General features: G+C 38.7%; 1 protein-coding gene across 2 annotated transcripts in view; it reads right to left on the reverse strand.

Moving 5' to 3' along the window:
• Window positions 1-19,438, reverse strand: part of rasgrf2b (Ras protein-specific guanine nucleotide-releasing factor 2b) — a 157,478-nt gene that overhangs the window by 30,925 nt on the left and 107,115 nt on the right. Inside the window, exons 9-17 of one of the 2 annotated variants that reach the window (XM_061899799.1) lie at window positions 18,509-18,618; window positions 18,310-18,428; window positions 13,771-13,931; window positions 13,602-13,668; window positions 13,242-13,378; window positions 12,916-12,998; window positions 9,262-9,510; window positions 5,002-5,094; window positions 946-1,427 (exon numbers count right to left, since the gene is read on the reverse strand). In XM_061899799.1, coding sequence (XP_061755783.1) covers window positions 946-1,427; window positions 5,002-5,094; window positions 9,262-9,510; window positions 12,916-12,998; window positions 13,242-13,378; window positions 13,602-13,668; window positions 13,771-13,931; window positions 18,310-18,428; window positions 18,509-18,618 — 1,501 coding nt within the window. The remainder of the gene's footprint in view (window positions 1-945; window positions 1,428-5,001; window positions 5,095-9,261; window positions 9,511-12,915; window positions 12,999-13,241; window positions 13,379-13,601; window positions 13,669-13,770; window positions 13,932-18,309; window positions 18,429-18,508; window positions 18,619-19,438) is intronic. The other variant, XM_061899807.1, reaches the window with a different exon arrangement.

A 19,438-nucleotide genomic window follows, 5' to 3' on the forward strand; every position in this document is an offset into this window, starting at 1 on the left:
TACTGCTTATTCCCTTTGGGGTTGCGGGGGGCGCTGGTGCCTATCTCAGCTACAATCGGGCAGAAGGCGGTGTACACCCTGGACAAGTCGCCACCTCATCGCAGTACGGTGCGGATGTTCTCCGAAATGTGTTTGTCATTCTTGTTTGGTGTGGGTTCACAGTGTGGCGTATACTTTTAACAGTGTTAAAGTTGTTTATACGGCAACCCTCAGGTATGCAAGTATGCCTTGCATTCACTTTTGTGTGTGAAAAGCCGTAGATATTATGTGACTGGGCCGGCACGCAAAGGCAGTGCCTTTAAGGTTTACTAGCGCTCTGTACCTCTCCCTACATCCATGTACACAGCGACGTTTCAAAAAGTCATACATTTTACTTAATTTTACTTTTTGAAATGAACAATTTTGAAACAGATACCGATCATTTATGATATTAAATTTTAAAGCATTTTATCGGCCGATAATATCAGCAGTCCAATATTATCGGACATCGCTTATTTTTAGTCTTACAAACCTAAATAGAGGAAAACGTATAAGGAAATAAAACTGAAGAAGAAAAATCATTCAAAAGAGGGAACATCAATCAACTAAACTTAGCTTCTGTTTCTTCATGCTGTTAACTATCTGTCTAGCTGCACATGCTGGAAACGAGGCGCGAAGGCAGAATGATGAATGTACTGACAGTGCAGTGTGAAAACTAATGTGTTTACTTTGTAAACAGGTAAATGTAGTCTCAAAGGAATATAACCTACAGAGGCACTTTCTAAAGAAACATCCACATTTTGATGTCCAGCCCTTTTCGATATGTAGTTGAAAAGCCCTGACGTCGGTCATATAGAAATATGTGAAGTTTGTGCGTGCGTGCTTGTGTGTGTGTGTGTGTGTGTGTGTATGTGTGTGTGTGTGTGTGTGTGTGTGTGTGTGAACATGTATGAAAAAACAGCTGACCTCTGCGTATGCTCCGCCTCAGTTTTCCACAAAAAGGGTCAATCTTGGGCATCTCCTCCCCCTCTGTGCTCCCAACAGGACTTTGGTCAGGAGACAAGGGAATCGGGGGCGCTTGATCCTGCAATAGCTTGGAAGTGCTGGGTGGAGGAGAGGTGGAGGCGAGAGGAGGAGGCGAGGAGGAGGTGGTCGGCATTTGAGGCGTCGGGATCTTGGGGGTGTGGGCCGACGTGGGGCTACTGCCGGCAGACTGGGACGTGTTGTGGTTCAAGCCGGAAAGTGGACTGGTTAGGTCCAGCCCACCCACCCTGGCGCTGATGGGTGAGTGGAGCGACAGCTTCCTGGTGCGTACAGGTGAGGAGGTGCGGGAGGAGATGGAGAGTGGAGGCGGGGAGGAGAACTTGCGGCCGAGTCGGGGAGATTTGTCGTGGACGTGCTCGCCGCTTCTGTTGTTCTGGTTGGTAGCGAAGAACAATTCCAGGGACCTGAGAGGAGAAGACAAAGAGTTACAAAGTCATTTTATCAAGTGTCATTGCAATTTATTATTGATCAAATACATTACATACAGACCCCTTGCATTAAAACGTAACATATGAAGTAACATGCAGCTACAATTACTTTCCACAGGATGTTGGAATGTGTCTGGAATTTTTTTTGTCAATTTGTATTGTCAGGGGTCACTGAGGGTCATTTCCGTTCTCAATCATGTCAAAGGTGATGGGGTTTAGGTCAGGGTTAAAGTCAGGTTCTTCTCTATGCCAAACTTACTGTATCACAAAGTCTGCTTATATGAAAAAAAAGGGTCTTCCCCATTTTGTTCACAAAAAGTTGGAAACACAACAAAAAATATATTGTAAAGAGAAAGAATTATGCTGGCGATCTAGTACAATTTTAAATAATTTAAATGTTTGAAAAAATAATCCATGTACAGATTTATATTATTTAATTTTCTTTAACTATTATTTCATTAGATGTAATAATTTTGTGTTGTTTTTCATAATGTTCCACATTTATCTAATTATGTAATTAATTACTAAATAAGATTTTATTATGTTATAATATTCTAATATATTTACATGTATTTTTCTTGTATAAAAATCACAGTATCCTTGTAATGATCATTATTTAAAACTTTAAAATTGTAATTTCATAAATATATCTATATTAAGGCAGTACTTAGGTTGTAAGTTAATGTATGCGATTAATCACAAACAATTATCTCATTAATCATGTATAAACGCAGATGAATAACGCAATTTATCTTGACAGCACAAGCTCCTGATGGTTACCTGAAAGGCGGCCTATATGGGGAAATGTTGCTATATGGTCAGTGATCAGGTCAATGCAAATGTCAGAGGAAACTCCAATGGCTGTTCTTGCTGGAAAATTTAACTTCAAAATAAACCCAATGTGACTTTTTTATAATATTATCAGGTTTTGAGCAAATAAATTCATGCAAAACATTGAAAAATCTTAATATATGACGTTTGACAATAAAATTGCATTTCTGTCAAAATGTATTAGTTTTTTTACAGTTAATTTACATTACACGAGCAAGTAATTTTCTTTGTTTGAACACGGTTAATCAGATGCAAAGAGTGATTATATGGTTAAGGAATAAATTGTAAAGTATTGTGTTGTAATGTATTGTACTTTCTCAATGTTGCATGCATTTATGTATTCAATTAATATTGGGCTTCCATATGTTACAATATTATATATGTAAAAGTAATGAATACTCCAATAATATTTTTTTCCAATCAAATAATGAACAGTAATATTTAGAAAAATATATTTTTAATATTTTGTTTCTATTGATGTAATTATTTTATTTTATTATTGCATATTATATATAATCTTGAAATAGTACTAATATAATATTTGTTTTATGGGGGATTTGTGAAATGTTTACCTTATTAGATTTTTAAACATATATATACGGTATATTAATGTATAAAATTGTATATATTTATATGTATCAGAAATTTAAATGTCTTTGAATTCACATTTACATTAATACAACAGAACAGAAGAATGGGCTTTCAACAAGTGATTATCACCAAAACTAGTTGCTGCGCACGTAGTGGAAGGACACAGTGTGTGTGTGTGCGTGCGTGCGTGTGTGTGTGCGTGCGTGTGCGTGTGGGTGAGGCTGAACCTGCGCTGTGTACTCGCTGTTTAACGTCAGAGAGCTCACAGTTCTGTATCTACAGTACACTGAAAATACAGTAATGCCATTTTTTTATCAACATCATTATGTCTCCCATGCAGCAATGTGACATAGAAGAGACAATGAACATCATTAAAAGCTTAGAGAGGATAAAATGGCCACCAATGTTGCCTGCAAATGTGTTACTTATATTTTGACTATCGCGATAGACCATCATTAAAATTAAAGATAATGTATGTTCATGTAAGGGAGAGTGGTCATTGATTCTATGCCGTTACAAGATGGAGAGAAGAAGTGGTTATCTTTCCTGGCTAGCCCAGGAAAATATTTTACAAAAGGTGGAGACACCTGAAAGACAAGTTAGATACAAGTTAGACACAATTGCAAATCGACCACATGGATAAAAGTAAGTGTAGCCGATATTTAACCATACAGTACAAGCCAAAAGTTTGGACACACCTTCTCGTTCAATGTGTTTTCTTATTTTCATGACTATTTACATTGCAGATTGTCATTGAAGGCATCAAAACAACGAATGTGGAGTTATTTCCCTAAAAAAAAGGTGAAATAACTGAAAACGTTTTATATTCTACTTTTTTTCATAATAGCCACCCTTTGCTCTGATTACTGCTTTGCACACTCTTGGCATTCTCTCGATGAGCTTCAAGAGGTAGTCACATGAAATGGTTTTCACCTCACAGGTGTGGTTGAAGCTCATTGAGAAAATGCCCGGAGTGTGCAAAGCAGTAATCAGAGCAGAGGGTGGCTATTTTGAAGAAACTAGAGTATAAAACATGTTTTCAGTTATTTCACCTTTTTTGTCAAGTACATAAACTCCACATGTGTTCATTCATAGTTTTGATGCCTTCAGTGACAATCTACAATGTAAACAGTCATGAAAATAAATAAAAAAACATATTGAATGACATGTGTCCAAACGTTTTGCCTGTACAGTATATGTATATATATATATATATATATATATATATATATATATATATATATATATATATGTCTTGTGTATTCCGTGTAGTGTGAGTGTCTATGGGGTCTATGTACGTATATTGTAGTCTACTTACACTTTAAAACTTGGCTTAGATCACTGTCTAGGAACAGAACTCATTCATACTCAGAGGACTATCAACTGTATTGCACAATAACAAAGTACCTTTAGGACCAGTTTCATTTAAAACATCGCTCCATCCAAACGGTACTTCAGTTTGGGGATCGTTGGCCTGGAAAATCTCCAAAGACACCTGGTCCCAACATTTAGTTTTTCTAATAAAAACTTAATGTCCTATTACTCTATATAAGAGTGCTGATGTTTCCTTTTTTCATTCATTTAGTAATTATTTGATTGAGAAGTGTCACCATTTTGTTGTGCATTTTGTTCAATTGTCGTCATCCTAAAATACACATTTGGTTATTTAATTCTTACTTACATCATCTTATTTTCTTACTGTCTTCACTTACAGACACAATTTAGTTTGACTGAATTATGTATATATACTCTATGAACAGGATTGTCTTTCGAAATTGACAAATGCTAATAAATTAATCCAAAGGCAATCGACAGAGCAGCAATCAAAGACGAACACAGTCAATGCGTAACAAAAGCAAAAATGATGTTGTATGGGTTGAAATGTAATGGGATATACAGTGTGGAAGGATATATTGCAGGCAGCATAGAAGACTGGATTGAACTGAGTTTGGATGCAGAGATGTTTAAGTCAGAGAACATGCCGTCTTAAATTAAACTACAATGTTTTCAGGCCGGATGGTGGTGTCCATTCATCATAAACTTATAGAAGGTCTTGCATCAAATAAATATAAGACTAAAGGGCATGAGGGCGAGACTTAACAAGAAAGAACAAAGAAAATGTGGTTACTTGGATTGATCCACGGTTATCTTCTTGATCTTCAGACTGTAGTCAGGACAGATGGATGAAATGGATAGACGGTCTAATGAGTGGTACTGCCCCCTGCGGTTTGGACGGAGCATGACGAGACACACAGCCATGGACGACAAGGAAACATCAGTTAAATGGATGATGTAACAATGAAGAGAGAAGTATTTGAGTTGATCACATGGAGGCACAAAATATGTAAATGAGGTTAACAATGTGTAGCAGTACATGGGATCATATTGCATGTATCTAAAGCTACTGCATCGGGTTCTATCTCCAATAAGACACAACTATGACCACGTATTGAATATACGGTTTTAGACAACCATGACATATCCAAGCTGGTATCCACCAGTTGTTGGTTAAATATAACGGTGGGTTTTCTGCCCAGTGTAAAAAATTGCCTCAATTACTTTTGCTAATCACTCTATTTTTCATTCACATTTTAAGTAACAAATCTATTTCAATGCGAGGGGTAGAAATCCCTGCAGGTAACTCCTGATATGATAATATCCCAACATTATGCCAATGCTAATTACAGCATAGGAATATGAAAATGGCCAATAATACAATACTTATTTAATTGAAAGAGAGGCAATATCACCACTAAACAATACTAAAAATATATACATAGCACACGTTAGCATAATACAAGAAAAAGAACAATTTAATATGAATACAAACATACACTTACTGACTTATAACCTAGTTAGAGCAGCACTACCATGAGGACCTACAAGTATGTCAAAATAAATGAAAATATACACATGAAAAGTTGATCTAATTCACTACTTTAATTCACTGTCATATTGTACGGGCCCGATTGACTAAGATAAAAAAAAAAAAAAAGTCATAAATAATATGTGCTCCTACTATTAGTGGGCGTGTTGCGGGTGGTCTAGTAAGACAGCGTGCAGCAGTGTACAACTGAATGAAAAGGGCAAACGTGGTGCAGACTGCTCTGTTTAAATGAGGTTTTTGTGGCCAGCATTGGCTGTCACCATGGAGACAGTAATTTACCGTCACGTCCGTGGCAACATGCTAAAACCTGTGGTGTTTTGCAGCGTTGTGGAACATGCAGTACACTACTAAAATCTGTGAAAACCTAATAGCACACGCAAAGCTGATCTACTAAACGTGTGCAAAGTGGATTCCATCTGTTAAGTGAGCAGAATAAGATGTGCAATCCATTTTGCGTCTCTGTCTTCATTAGAATGCAAAATGCATGCTTATCTACAAAACTGGAGGAGAAAATGCAAATATAATAATTTAGCACCCGCAATGTGATTTATCAACACGCTCCACCGTTTTGCGAGCACTTTTTTGCGTTTTATACTGACATTTCCACACACGGCTGCAGGCTATCCTAAGTGTGTGTGTCAACATTTTGGACATCCAAAAATAAAACATATTAGGTACATCGTCTATTCAGCAATTTCCTTTTATAATTGTATAGCTTCAATTTATGCATTTTGGTGTCCGTCTTTTCTTAATGTCTTTGGTTTGGTTTATTCAGAAAATATACGATTATATTATATCTCCAACATTAAAAGAAGTATTGCATTGAGGATTTGTGCATATGTGTCTGTTCAAAAACGGTTTTACGGATTATAGTGGTGGCCTGGCTCAGTTGGTGGAGTAGCCGTGCCAGCAACTTGAGGATTGCAGGTTCGATCCCCACTTCTGCCATTCTAGTCACTGTCCTTGGGCAAGATACTTTACCCACGTGCACCCACTGCCACCCAAACTGGTTTAAATGTAACTTAAATAATGGGTTTCACTATGTAAAGTGCTTTGAGTCACGGAAAAAAGCGCTTTATAAATATAATTCACTTCACTAATGGATAGATGTGTGCTGCTGGTTCAACAGATTGCACACAAGTAGGAGCATGACAACAAAAATCCTCATTTAAATAGGGCGGCGTGCACCACCTTTCAATCGCACACGCAGTTTTAGTAGATAACACGCAACACGCCCACTCGTAGTACAGACACATTTTTTTTTTGCACACACTGTCTAGCGCGTGGTATTTGGTTCTTAGTAAACCGGCCCTTAGTCTCACATGAACTCCTGAATTCAAACCCTTTTGCACACTATTCTAATTTATTCACATGCACCTGTCTATACATTGTCTATGAATAAATCCCAGCAAAGGTCAAACTGTTTTTGAGGGCTTAAATATTTAGATAAATGATCATTTATTATTAAGTGAATACAGAATTGTACCTAGTAAACCCTGTATAAAAGTAACTTTGAGCTAGTTGCAAACAGCCCCTTTAAGAGTTGATGGATTGTATTTGCATCATTTGAGTATCTTGAAAAGTACTGCAATTTTATTTTTTATATTATTTTAACTGTATGCATGTCCATATTTTTCACAATTACTTTTCATTTAATATAGTTGTATTTGCTTTATGATTTAAATGGAACTGATGGCATTATAATGGACACATATTTAACTAAGTCAAATTATTGCCATTCATCTCATTACACGTTGGAGTAGTTGAACATATAAACATGTAGTTAGACGTTAACACTCACTACCTGCGTTTCCTTTTCAGCCTGAATACAAAGCCACAACTTCGGAAGAACTGAAATCCACTTTCAGAACAGAGTTCCCACACATGAAAATGTGCTTTCCTTTTGAAAATCCCAGTAAATCCGGTGAGGGAATATTAAATCTGATATCCAATGTGGTCAGAATCCTAATAAGGTTACTGGAACATGATGTAAGGAGTGAGTGAGAGGAAACCTTCATTCATATAATCCTATATAGATGCCAAAAAGCTGGTTAAGTACTGCTACTATTGGAATGTACAGTATGCACAAATATAAAACACAAATGTTTAAAGAACGACAATACTGTGAATTTGTCTTAAAATGAGAAAATTCTGGTCATAAACAACCACAATGTGAACATTAGACTTTTTCACAATTAATGTGTCTTTATCGCCTAAATTGAGCTCTTAAGCACTGTTACTGAACTACTACATTGGAATATGATCCTCCATATAACCGCAACCTGTGTATTAGAAAAAGTAAAAAAATAAAAAAGTATTCCATTCTATTCCATTGTTCCACAACCTTTAGGAATGTGAATCTTCCAACAACTCACAATTTGATTCGATTTCGAATTCAATATCCATTTTCCGTTAACATGACTCAAATTTAACCGATTCTCAAAGTATATCATCTGGTACAAGAAATATGATGGAGTAAAACCTTTCAAAACAGGTTGCAGTTTACAACAACTTCTCTCGACTGCTTACATATGACATATATATGCACAGCGAGTTAGCGCGGAGATGTTTTTTTTTAACAGTTGACCTGCCGCTTCTCTTTTCTGCTCAGCCACACTAGCTGTTCCAAGTCGGGACCCGGGTGGTCACCGTCCAGATTATATCATTGTTGGCCCTTTGAGACATTTGCGATTAAGGGCTATGTAATTACATGTTGATTGATTGATTGATTGATTGATTGAAAACAATGTATTCTTAAAATAAAAAAATAAAAAAAATAAAATATATATATATATATATATACATATATATATATATATATATATATATATATATATATATATATATATATATATATATATATATATGTAGTTTTTAATCAATGAAAATTATACATTTATTTACAATCGTAATAAATACAATCGTGATTTGGCTGTGAATCAATTTTGTTCAGCTTCCCTAATAAACTTTATTCATTGATTAAGTTATTTTCAAAATACTATAAAAGCTCAAATTAACGCATATATCCAATTAACTTTGCATCCCCTATAGTTGCATGGTGCAAAATAGCTAAAGAAATCCTGGGGTAATGAATGCAACACCAAAATACATTGGTGTGAACAACTGTGGCTGTGGGCAACCTCCTGAGTGTACTTTTTCATTAACTCCACAAAATGCTAGCACAGTAGCTGCATTTCAAGTATCCTAAGTGTCAGTTGTATCTACCTTATTTTGAAATGTTGGCTGTGCTATTTAGGCATCGGTGTGTGTTACACTTGTCGTACTGTAGTTTACAAGGAACAAATTAGAAATATTAAAGTTGGCTGAGTACTATTACAACATCGGCTCTGTTGCTGTGAAACCTACTTATTAAAGTTAAAACAAATATATTTTTTCAAATGTGTCTCTCCAATTACTGCCTGCTACCAGTTCATGACCGCAACTGTAATTAGAACATTAAAAAACAGAGACTTTAGATAAAGTTAATAATTGTGGGTTGACCTGATGGGAATAGAAGAGAAAGGCTTCTTGTAGATGTCAGCCAGCTTGTCCATGACCACTGTGGCAGTGGTAAAGATCCTGTAGGTGTGCAGGAAGGTGTTGAGGAAGTCGATGGAGAGAAAGCGCAGATCGGTCAACCTCTCCAGCAGACGCTCTACGCTGGCGTAACGAATCTGCGGGACCTTGCAGGAGTTGAGCGTCTTGCTGAAGCAAATGTCAACATCATCTTTATGGAGACGTGCATCGGATCTGATGGGTACACGTGTACACACACACAACACAACACACACTAGCATGGGTGACTTGTTGGATTGATAAGCAACGCTATGAGAACAGCTGAATTACAATGGTTTAAAAAATAATATACTGTACTGTACAGCAGAACCTCTAATGTTGTGTTACAATTTAGAATTGAAAATTGCACAACTTTTTGTTTGAATTAATATAATGCAACGCGTGTTCTAAAACAGTGGTTCTCAAATGGGGGTACTTGAAGGTATGCCAAGAGGTACGTGAGATTTTTTTTTAAAATATTCTAAAAAATAGCAACAATTCAAAAATCCTTTATAAATATATTTATTGAATAATACTTCTTGTATGTAAGTTCATAAACTGTGAAAAAAATAAAACAATGCAATATTCAGTGTTGACAGCTAGATGTTAAAGATTTCTTTTTTTGTGAAGAAATGTTTAGAATGAATCCAGATGGATCTCTACTATAATCCCCAAAGAGGGCACTTTAAGTTGATGATTACTTCTATTTGTAGAAATCTTTATTTATAATTGAATCACTTGTTTATTTTTCAACAAGTTTTTTATTATTTTTATGTCTTTTTTTCAAAATAGTTCAAGAAAGACCACTACAAAAGAGCAATATTTTGCACTGTTATACAATTTAATAAATCATAAACTGATGACATAGTGCTGTATTTTACTTCTTTATCTCTTTTTTGCAACCAAAATGTATTTGCTCTGATTAGGGGATACTTGAATTAAAAAAATGTTCACAGGGGGTACATCACTGAAAAAAGGTTGAGAACCACTGTTCTAAAAGATATGACGCCGTCCTGCATGGCGTCAAAAGAACTCTTTAGATAAAACCTTTTTTTTTTGGCATTTTGGAAACACATTTCGTCCAAAAGGGATGTTGATATAACGACCATTAAGAAGCAAATTGGAACAATGCACAGTAAATCTGAAGAAACTTGAACAGAACTCATATTCATAGCAGAAAAACTAAATCTCTGTCCCAATGCTTTGGTTGAGTGTGATCATATGCATCATCACATTTTATACAAGTTTGCTGTTTTACACATTTTTAACAAATGTATGATAGTTTATATTTTAAAAATGTTACTTGAAACATTTCCTATACAGGGATAATTACAATTATAATTGGGGCGGCATGGCGTAGTGGGTAGAGCGGCCGGCCAGAAACCTGAGGGTTGCAGGTTCGCCTCCCACCTATTGTGAAGTGAATTATATTTATATAGCGCTTTTCTGTAGTGACTCAAAGCGCTTTACATAGTGAAACCCAATATCTAAGTTACATTTAAACCAGTGTGGGTGGCACTGGAAGAAGGTGGGTAAAGTGTCTTGCCCAAGGACACAACGGCAGTGACTAGGGTGGCGAAAGCGGGAATCGAACCTGGAACCCTCAAGTTGCTGGCACGGCCACTCTACCAAACGAGCTATACCGCCCCACTATTGACATCCAAAAAATCGCTGTCATTGTGTCCTTGGGCAGGACACTTCACCCTTTGCCCCCAATGTCGCTCACACTGGTGAATGAATGATGATAGAATGACAGGTGGTGGTCGGAGGGGCCGTAGGCGCAAACTGGCAGCCACGCTTCCGTCAGTCTAACCCTGGGCAGCTAGGGCTACTGATGTAGCTTACCACCACCAGGTGTGAATGAATGTTGAGTCCCACTTCTCTGTGAGCGCTTTGAGTGTCTAGAAAAGTGCGATATAAATCTAAGTTATTATTATTATTATAACAGTAGCTGCAATGAAGGAGGGAAGGAGAGAAAAAGTTTTTCTTGCCTACTATAACGATTTTGTTTACATAAACGAAAGCAGCGCTTTACAGCACAACATGTCACAGTGTCGTGACTCTGCAACTCCACAGCAGTATGCAACAACTCGCAACTTTCTATGTCCCCATGGAGCGTTATTTTGCAGTCATACTCAATAAAAAAAAAAATCACAATGACTAAGTCACCAACCCATAGAAAATTGAATCACAAGAAAATTGGGGCATACTATATACCACTCTCACAGGATCAGTTTGATCCTGGAGAAGACCATTTCTGTTTATATTGTTTCGTTTAGGGCAGTGATCCTCAAACCATGGTACATGTACAAGTCGTGGTACGTGGGCCCCATCTATTTGTACGACAAATAATCCCTTGTACAGTGTTTTATTTTCCTATATCCAAAAACAGCGTTCCTGTTGAAACTGTGTGTAATATTACAGTGGCCAAAAATATTAAATATGCTAGTTAAATAAAACCCCTGCATTGTTTTAATGCATACTTAGGCCTACAATGCAACGTTATTGTATTTGAATGTCGGTCATTATCATGGTACTTGGAGAGCCAAGTGTATTCTGAGGTGGTACTTGGTGAAAAACGTTTGAGAACCATTGCTTTAGAGCAGGGCAGCACTGTGGGACAGGGGTTAGTGCATGTGCCTCACAATACGAAGGTCCTGAGTTCAATCCCAGGCTTGGGCTCTTTCTGTGTGGAGTTTGCATGTTCTCCCCATGGGTTCCCTCCAGGTACTCCGGCTGCCTCTCACCTCCAAAGACATGCACATGGGGATAGGTTGATTTGCAACACTAAATTGGCCCTAGTGTGTGAATGTGAGTGTGAAAGTTGTCTGTCTATCTGTGTTGGCCCCGCGATGAGATGGCGATTTGTCCAGGTTGTACTCTGCCTTCCGCCGGAACGAAAATGAGATAGGCTCCAGCACCCCCCGCGACCCCAAAAGGGAGAAGCGGTAGAAAATAGATGGATGGATGCTTTAGAGCAGGGGTCGGGAACCTTTTTGGCTGAGAGAGCCATGAAAGCCAAATATTTTAAAATGTATTTCCGTGAGAGCCATATAATATTTTTTAACACTGAATACAACTAAATGCGTGTATTTTAAGTAAGACCAACATTTTTAGAGTATAATAAGTCTCTAATTATTTTTAATAACATTGTTATTCTGAAGCTAACCAATAAAAAATAAAATACTTCTACAATTAATGCGACTTCTTGAACAGGTGCGGTAGAAAAACGGATGGATGGATTAAAATGCATGAGAATGTTTATTTTTAACACTGTGATTACCCGCGGAATTATTCATTACTTATAGTGTTAAGCAATGTCAGCTAAGATTTATCTGAGAGCCAGATGCAGTCATCAAAGAGGAAATAAAGAGTGAAATCCATAAAAGACTGGAGCAAACTATATGTTCAACGCAAGAGGTTCCACTGTATTGCAAATAAATAATAGAAACCAAACTTATTTAAAATAAATCAAATAAAAAAGCATCATTCCAAAAAAAGGTACACTTTGTGTTTCAACATCTTCACCCACTTAATGCTTTATGTTATGCAGCATGAAGAGATGGGTGCTCCTCTTCACACACACATTTCCACACTTACTTGATCATATGAGGCACGGTCACTTTGGAGTTCTCCTCAAAGACGCTGGTCATCAGGCCATTGCACCGGATGTTATCAATACACTAGGAGGGAGCGAGAGGGAGTTGACAAATGAGGCTTGAAATCAGATTTTGTCTTGCAGGAATGCTAGCATGGAGACTCTGTGTTTGTGAAGCTCCCCTCCAGGGAGCTGCACCCATGTATGTGTTTACGCTTCACTAAGCCTCGCCAAAGCTCAGTGGAGGCAAGCTCCCGCTCTTTGGAGGTTCTTGTTATTCAGTGTGCTTGTGTGTGTGTGTATTTATGTGTGTGTGTGTGTGTATCACCTGACTAATATCGCTTGTCCACGCAGCCTTCTCCTGCCGCGAGGGCGCCAGCAGCACCACTGTGAACGAAGCCGAGTCGGATGGCTCCACCACCAGCTTAAAGTCCAGCTGACCAAATACTTGACCTCCGGCTTTAGCTGAACAATGACGTATAAGCAAGTTAATTAAGTGCACCTGCTATCTCTACCTATAAATGTGTTTCTACATCCTGAGAAGCAAGCAAATTAATGGACTGTTAATGTCAAAAGATCCTACCCTGACTTTTAAAAGGGGCGAGCTGCTGATATTTAAAGGGAACTCATTTCGGGCTCACTTATCACCTGACAGACAATTAACCTTAAATGTGTGTGAACAGCTTACACTCTTCATCCACGGCATCCGGCTCCTCGATGAGCGTGCAGTCAATTAGGGACAAGACGCCGCCTTGCTGCAGGAGTGGAGCGAAAATGCAGTCAAATGTTGCCATTCAAATCAAACAACATGAAGAAAAGGAAGGGGGTGTGGGGGCGGGGGGAGGGGTGGGAGTGACCTTGAGGAGGTGCAGTTTCCCTCCAGAGCTGCGCGTGCACACAAGGAAGTGTTTTGTGAACAGGAAGCACTGTCTTTCTCCTTCCTTCTTCAGGGAGAGCGAGCCAAGTCGGACCTTGCTCAGCTTGCCCCGCTCCACTGACGGCAGCTGTATGAGAGAACCTGGACAGAGCAGATTAAGCTCAATACGACCCGGAGACGGCAGTCCATAGCTTCATCACACACCGGCTCGACAACAATATTTCACTGTACGTTGGCATTGATTAGGCATCAGTCTGCCGTTTGCAGCTTGTGCAAAACGCGGCTGCCCGTCTCCTCACCAGCACCAAAAAAACGCGAGCACATCACCCCAGTCCTGGCCTCACTCCACTGGCTCCCTGTCCGTCACCGCATTGATTTTAAATTACTTTTAATTGTTTTTAAATCCCTAAATGGTCTTGCCCCACAATACCTGACCGAGCTTCTGCATCATCATACCTCGTCTAGAGCCCTAAGGTCATCTGACCAACTGCTGTTGGCGGTCCCTAGATCCAGGCTAAAGACCGGAGGGGACAGCGCCTTTTCTGTTGCCGCCCCAAAGCTCTGGAACAGCCTTCCCCTCCACATTAAGTCAGCCCAGAGCCTGGGGGTTTTCGAAACCCTTCTTAAGACCTACCTCTTCTCGCTGGCCTTTGACCTGAGCTGAGTCTACCCACTGGGCCACCATTTTCTAGTCCTACCCCCCAACCCCTTCGCTTTACTTTTATTTTTCTATTTGTCGCACTTTTATTACCGTATTTCCTTGAATTGCTGCCGGAGCGCTAATTAATTTAAAACCTCTTCTTACTCCTGCGCTTACCAAAGGCATGCGGTAAAAGTAAGCATGCGCTAATTAATTTAAAACCTCTTCTCACTCCTGCGCTTACCAAAGGCATGCGGTAAAAGTAAGCACGCGCCAATTATTTTAAAACCTCTTCTCACTCCGGCACTTACCAAAGGCATGCAGTAAAATTTGAGTGTGATGTAAGCTTGGACCTTAAATCCTACTGAATAGCTCTTAATCTTCTTCCCTTTATGCGATTTCAAATTACAGGTATTCAAATCAGCCTCCTCCATTTTGAAAATGATGATGGGGAAGTGTCCCTTGTGACGTCACGAGTTTGACCAGGCGGTAATACTAAGCATGCGCTAATTATTTTGCAAAGCAAGTTTGACCCGGCAGAAATTCAAGGCAGGCGCATACTATATGCCCTGCGGCAATTCAAAGAAATACGGTATTATGATTTTTATTTAGCAAATGTTTTACTTTTTATTCGACCCCTTTTACCGTATTGCTTTATGCACTATTTTGTTCAGCTCATTCATTGTTTTTGTTCTTTGTTGGTTTTTTTTTTTGCTCTATGCTTTTTTTTTTTAACCTGTAAAGCACTTTGGTTCAATTTAAAAGTTGTTGTAAACGTGTTATTTGTTACGGTTCAGATTCCTGCCAGCGCCGCTCGTCCGTCTGTGCGCACCTCAGGACACGCCCACGGCCACACACAGCCAGGGACGAGCCGCGTGCGTCTCCGCTCTGCAGCAGCCGTCAGCTGCAATCAATCACGGGCAATCTTCACACCTGATGGTAATGACGGAGCTGCCTTCATAAACCTGGACAACCTGCCATCACTCGGCGGATTATAGTCTTCTGTAAATGTCACTCCCCGTGTTTCTCCTGGATCCCCTGTTGTTCCCCTTGCCTCCCAGACTGCCTTTTGGATTCTCAACCTCCCGCTTAGACACGTTTTCCCACGGACTTCCGCGTTCCTTCGCTCTCGTCAACGTTTTGGTAAGACACACCTCAGCTAATCTACACACATAGCCTTACACCATACACACTTGAGTTTTTGTCACACTTCATTTCCTTGGTTTATTCATTAGTATTGTTTATATTCTTATCATATATATATTTTTATACTTTATATAAAAATAAATATTTTGACAGGACTGCCACCTGGTGTTAGTTTGCCGTCATCTCCTCTTAGTAAAACATAACACTATATAAATAAAATTGACCTGACTTGACAATACAATTTCCAAAGCACATTTTGTTAGATACTTATTGACGTATTGCACTTTGACTACTACATAAAGCACATAGTGGATATTAGGAAGAGATAATCGATTGATTGTTCTGAAATTAAAGGTTGATTAATTGCATCTTAAAGCATTCGAAGATAAATTCAGTGCACTTCATGGATGCAACCACAGTAGGAAAGGGTTCCATATGGGCCCATTTGTCGCGATTTACCTCACACATGAAACGTGACGAATTCGGGGGGTGCACCATCCACTTTAGCCACAAGATGGCAAAAGAGTTTTGAAAAGCTTAAAATGTGTTTTGTGGCAATTCCAACTCTGACCACAGAGTCACCAGCCATATGTAGAGTGGAATGATTAACCCTCCACTTTCCTCTCAGACAAGATCTACCCAGGAATGAGGCTATATGAATCCCTTCCCTACTGGAGCAGAGCCGCTATTGATTCATTCTCAAGTAGGAAGCTGTCTAATGAAACAACATCACATCAGCTGTGGAAATTAGCAACATTTACCCTGTAATTATTTGATCCGCGTTGTAAATTATGTTTAATTTTAAAATGCAAAGTACTGCAAGTTCTATAAATACATTTAAAATGTGCATCAACAGTATTTTTCTGCGCAACATTTCCACTGAAACATTAGTTCAGAACATTAACTAGAAATTAACCTATTCCAAAGATTCTCAAACTGTGGTCGCGGGCCCCAACTGGTGAAGTCTGTATATATGTACTGTGTATGGAGTATCACTGTTATTGCTGTCTGCGCATTGTGTGTAATGCTGCAATGGCCACAAATAATAAATATACTGTATACTTGTTAAATAAAACCTCGGCCTTGTTTTAAATAATACTTAGGCCTATTAGGCTACTGTGGAAGCTCTCTTCCAGTGGGTCCTCCTGACCATCAAGCATCTCCAGGCGAGCCCGTTTCATTGATATAAAGCCAGTTTTTATTCTCACACAACCATGCAGGGATTGCTTTCCAGCAATATAAACTTGGACTTTTTAGTCTGGCATGTCTTTGTACGTGTGTTTTCCTCTGCCTCCCACTCCAACTACCTCTCCTCCCCGGCTGCTGCTTTTTACAGAGCGACAGGTGATTAGATAATAAAGCCCACCTGGAACATCTACGCACCTGTCGCTGACTTCGAGGTCGGCCCTGGCACACCCGGCTTTGCCGCAGGCCCGCAGGACACGCCCCCTCCACAGCTATTGTCTTTTAATATCGGTCATTATGGCGGTACTTGGAGAGGTAAGTGTTTTCTGAGGTGATACTTGGTGAATAGAGTTTGAGAAACACAGTCCTAATCTATTACAAAAAAAAAAAACTGATAATAAATATTCAGAGGAAGTACATTTTTTAATAATCTTCAAAATGTATTTTAGTTTAATTATCTATATTTCACAGCACATTACGCAGACAATACATGTAACACTTTATGTCACGTTAACCACAGGCCCAAAAATGTATGTCTGGCTACTCCGTACAATATGATAATGATAATGATAATGATAATATATAGAATAGAATAGAATAGAATAGAACTCCGGCTTCCTCCCACTTCCAAAGACATGCACCTGGGGATAGGTTGATTGGCAACACTAAATTGGCCCTAGTGTGTGAATGTGAGTGTGAATGTTGTCTGTCTATCTGTGTTGGCCCTGCGATGAGGTGGCGACTTGTCCAGGGTGTACCCCGCCTTCCGCCCGATTGTAGCTGAGATAGGCGCCAGCGCCCCCCGCGACCCCAAAAGGGAATAAGCGGTAGAAAATGGATGGATGGAGAATAGAATAGAATAGAATAGAATAGAATGAACTTTATTGTCATTATATTTGCATATAACAAGATTAAAGACTCCAATTTAAGGTGCGGTAGTGGGAACAAATATGGGGTGAAATAAATGACATAAGAGTTAAAAAGGAAAAACTAACAATATAATGATTGGTATGTAAAATGAGCTTTGTTAAGTTACGTGAGGCAACTATATGGCATGCATTTGTGTGTGATAAAAAGGGGAGTATTTTAAAGTCGTACTATTACAGTGTTTAATTAAAAGCAAAGGGAATAAGCGGTAGGAAATGGATGGATGGATGGATTGAATGTCCATGTATGATAATGAGAGAAAAATTACACTTGTTGATGCCTGTGTTAGGAAAAGAAACTACAAAGGTAAGGTGTGTAACTGTGGCTAAATTAGGGATGGATATCAGAACAGGGTCTCAGAAGAATCATCTGCAGTTTCAGGCTTTTGTTTGAATAAGCAATTGATGTTTAATGATGAGGAGAGCTGTTGGTATTTCTTTATTTTAATAAAAACTATACGTAATAAAACATGTAAAAAGAACCAATAATTTAAAAGTTAATTATTGTGTCCTGCTTTCCCAGTCAAAATAATTACTTGATGTTCATTAGTTTTTGTGGAATTCATGCAACACAATTTTTTTCCTCCTTGGCACTGCAAATGTGGAATTGATGAAGACTCACCCTGCCTGACGAAGGTCTGGCTAGTGTCCAGCAGGATGTCACAACCCTCCACGATCATTCTCTCGATGGCCAGGTTTTTGCGAATATTTTCAGTGTCGCTCACCTCATCGTGCATTACCCTGAGCACGCAAACACAAATCATCTGTCAGTGTTAAAACTAAACAAAGGGGTGAACAATTTAAAAAACATTCCCCTTTACCTTGACAGTTCCTCTAATTTGGACTTTGCAAACTCCAAACTCTTACGCTCCACATGTTCGTGCGGCGTGTGTGCCAATAACTCGTGCAGGGTGATGATATAACGAGGAATCTGGTACAAGAAATTAGTAATAACAGTATTTGATTAGGAAAATTATGGTGTAGTTATACAGTATGAATAGTGTCTTTCAAAAGTGAGTACATATTAGCAACCACTTTTATTATGTTGTCTAAAGAGTCAACACTACGAAAATGAAACCTGTATATAGGTTAGAGTTGTCTGTGTACAGCTTTTCGGTATCCACTAAAAATAATTAAAGACACAACAATTGTTGTCTAAATAGCCAGCATAAGTAAGCCCACCTCACAGTGAACATGCTCAAATTGTGTCCAAATTGTGTTGTGTAAGTATCAACATAAAGGTTTGCGTTTATTAAAACATGTACAAACTAGATTGCGCAAGTAAAGCTAATGAGCAAAATAACGAGAACAATCCATTTAACTTGTCTGTCGTCATGCATATGCAGAATATATGCAGATTGTCAGAAGACGCACAAGAGTAGTGGAAGGAGATGCAAATATAATAATTTAGCACTTGCAATGTGATTCATCAATGCCGCAAGTTTGCATTTATATTCATCATGTTTGGAATCTATGAGCAAACTGGCACAGTTACGCACAAACGGTTGTGCCACAGTCTCCTTCGGTGTGCTAAAAAGTGGGTTCAGTTGTAGACCGCACTGCATAAGCATTCTTTATTGTCCATAAAAGGTGGCACAGAATATAGTTATGTGCTGCATGTTTCAAAACATAACAAAATGCTACATGTTGAAGCTTGGTAACATGAATTTAAAGGGTAATAATCGATTTTCTCCAAGGGATTTAGATTTGAGAACAACTCTCTGACCCACACTTTGGAGCAGGAGGTGTCG

This window comes from Nerophis ophidion, linkage group LG01, assembly GCF_033978795.1.
Source record: "Nerophis ophidion isolate RoL-2023_Sa linkage group LG01, RoL_Noph_v1.0, whole genome shotgun sequence".
In the NCBI taxonomy this organism is placed as follows: Eukaryota; Metazoa; Chordata; class Actinopteri; order Syngnathiformes; family Syngnathidae; genus Nerophis; species Nerophis ophidion.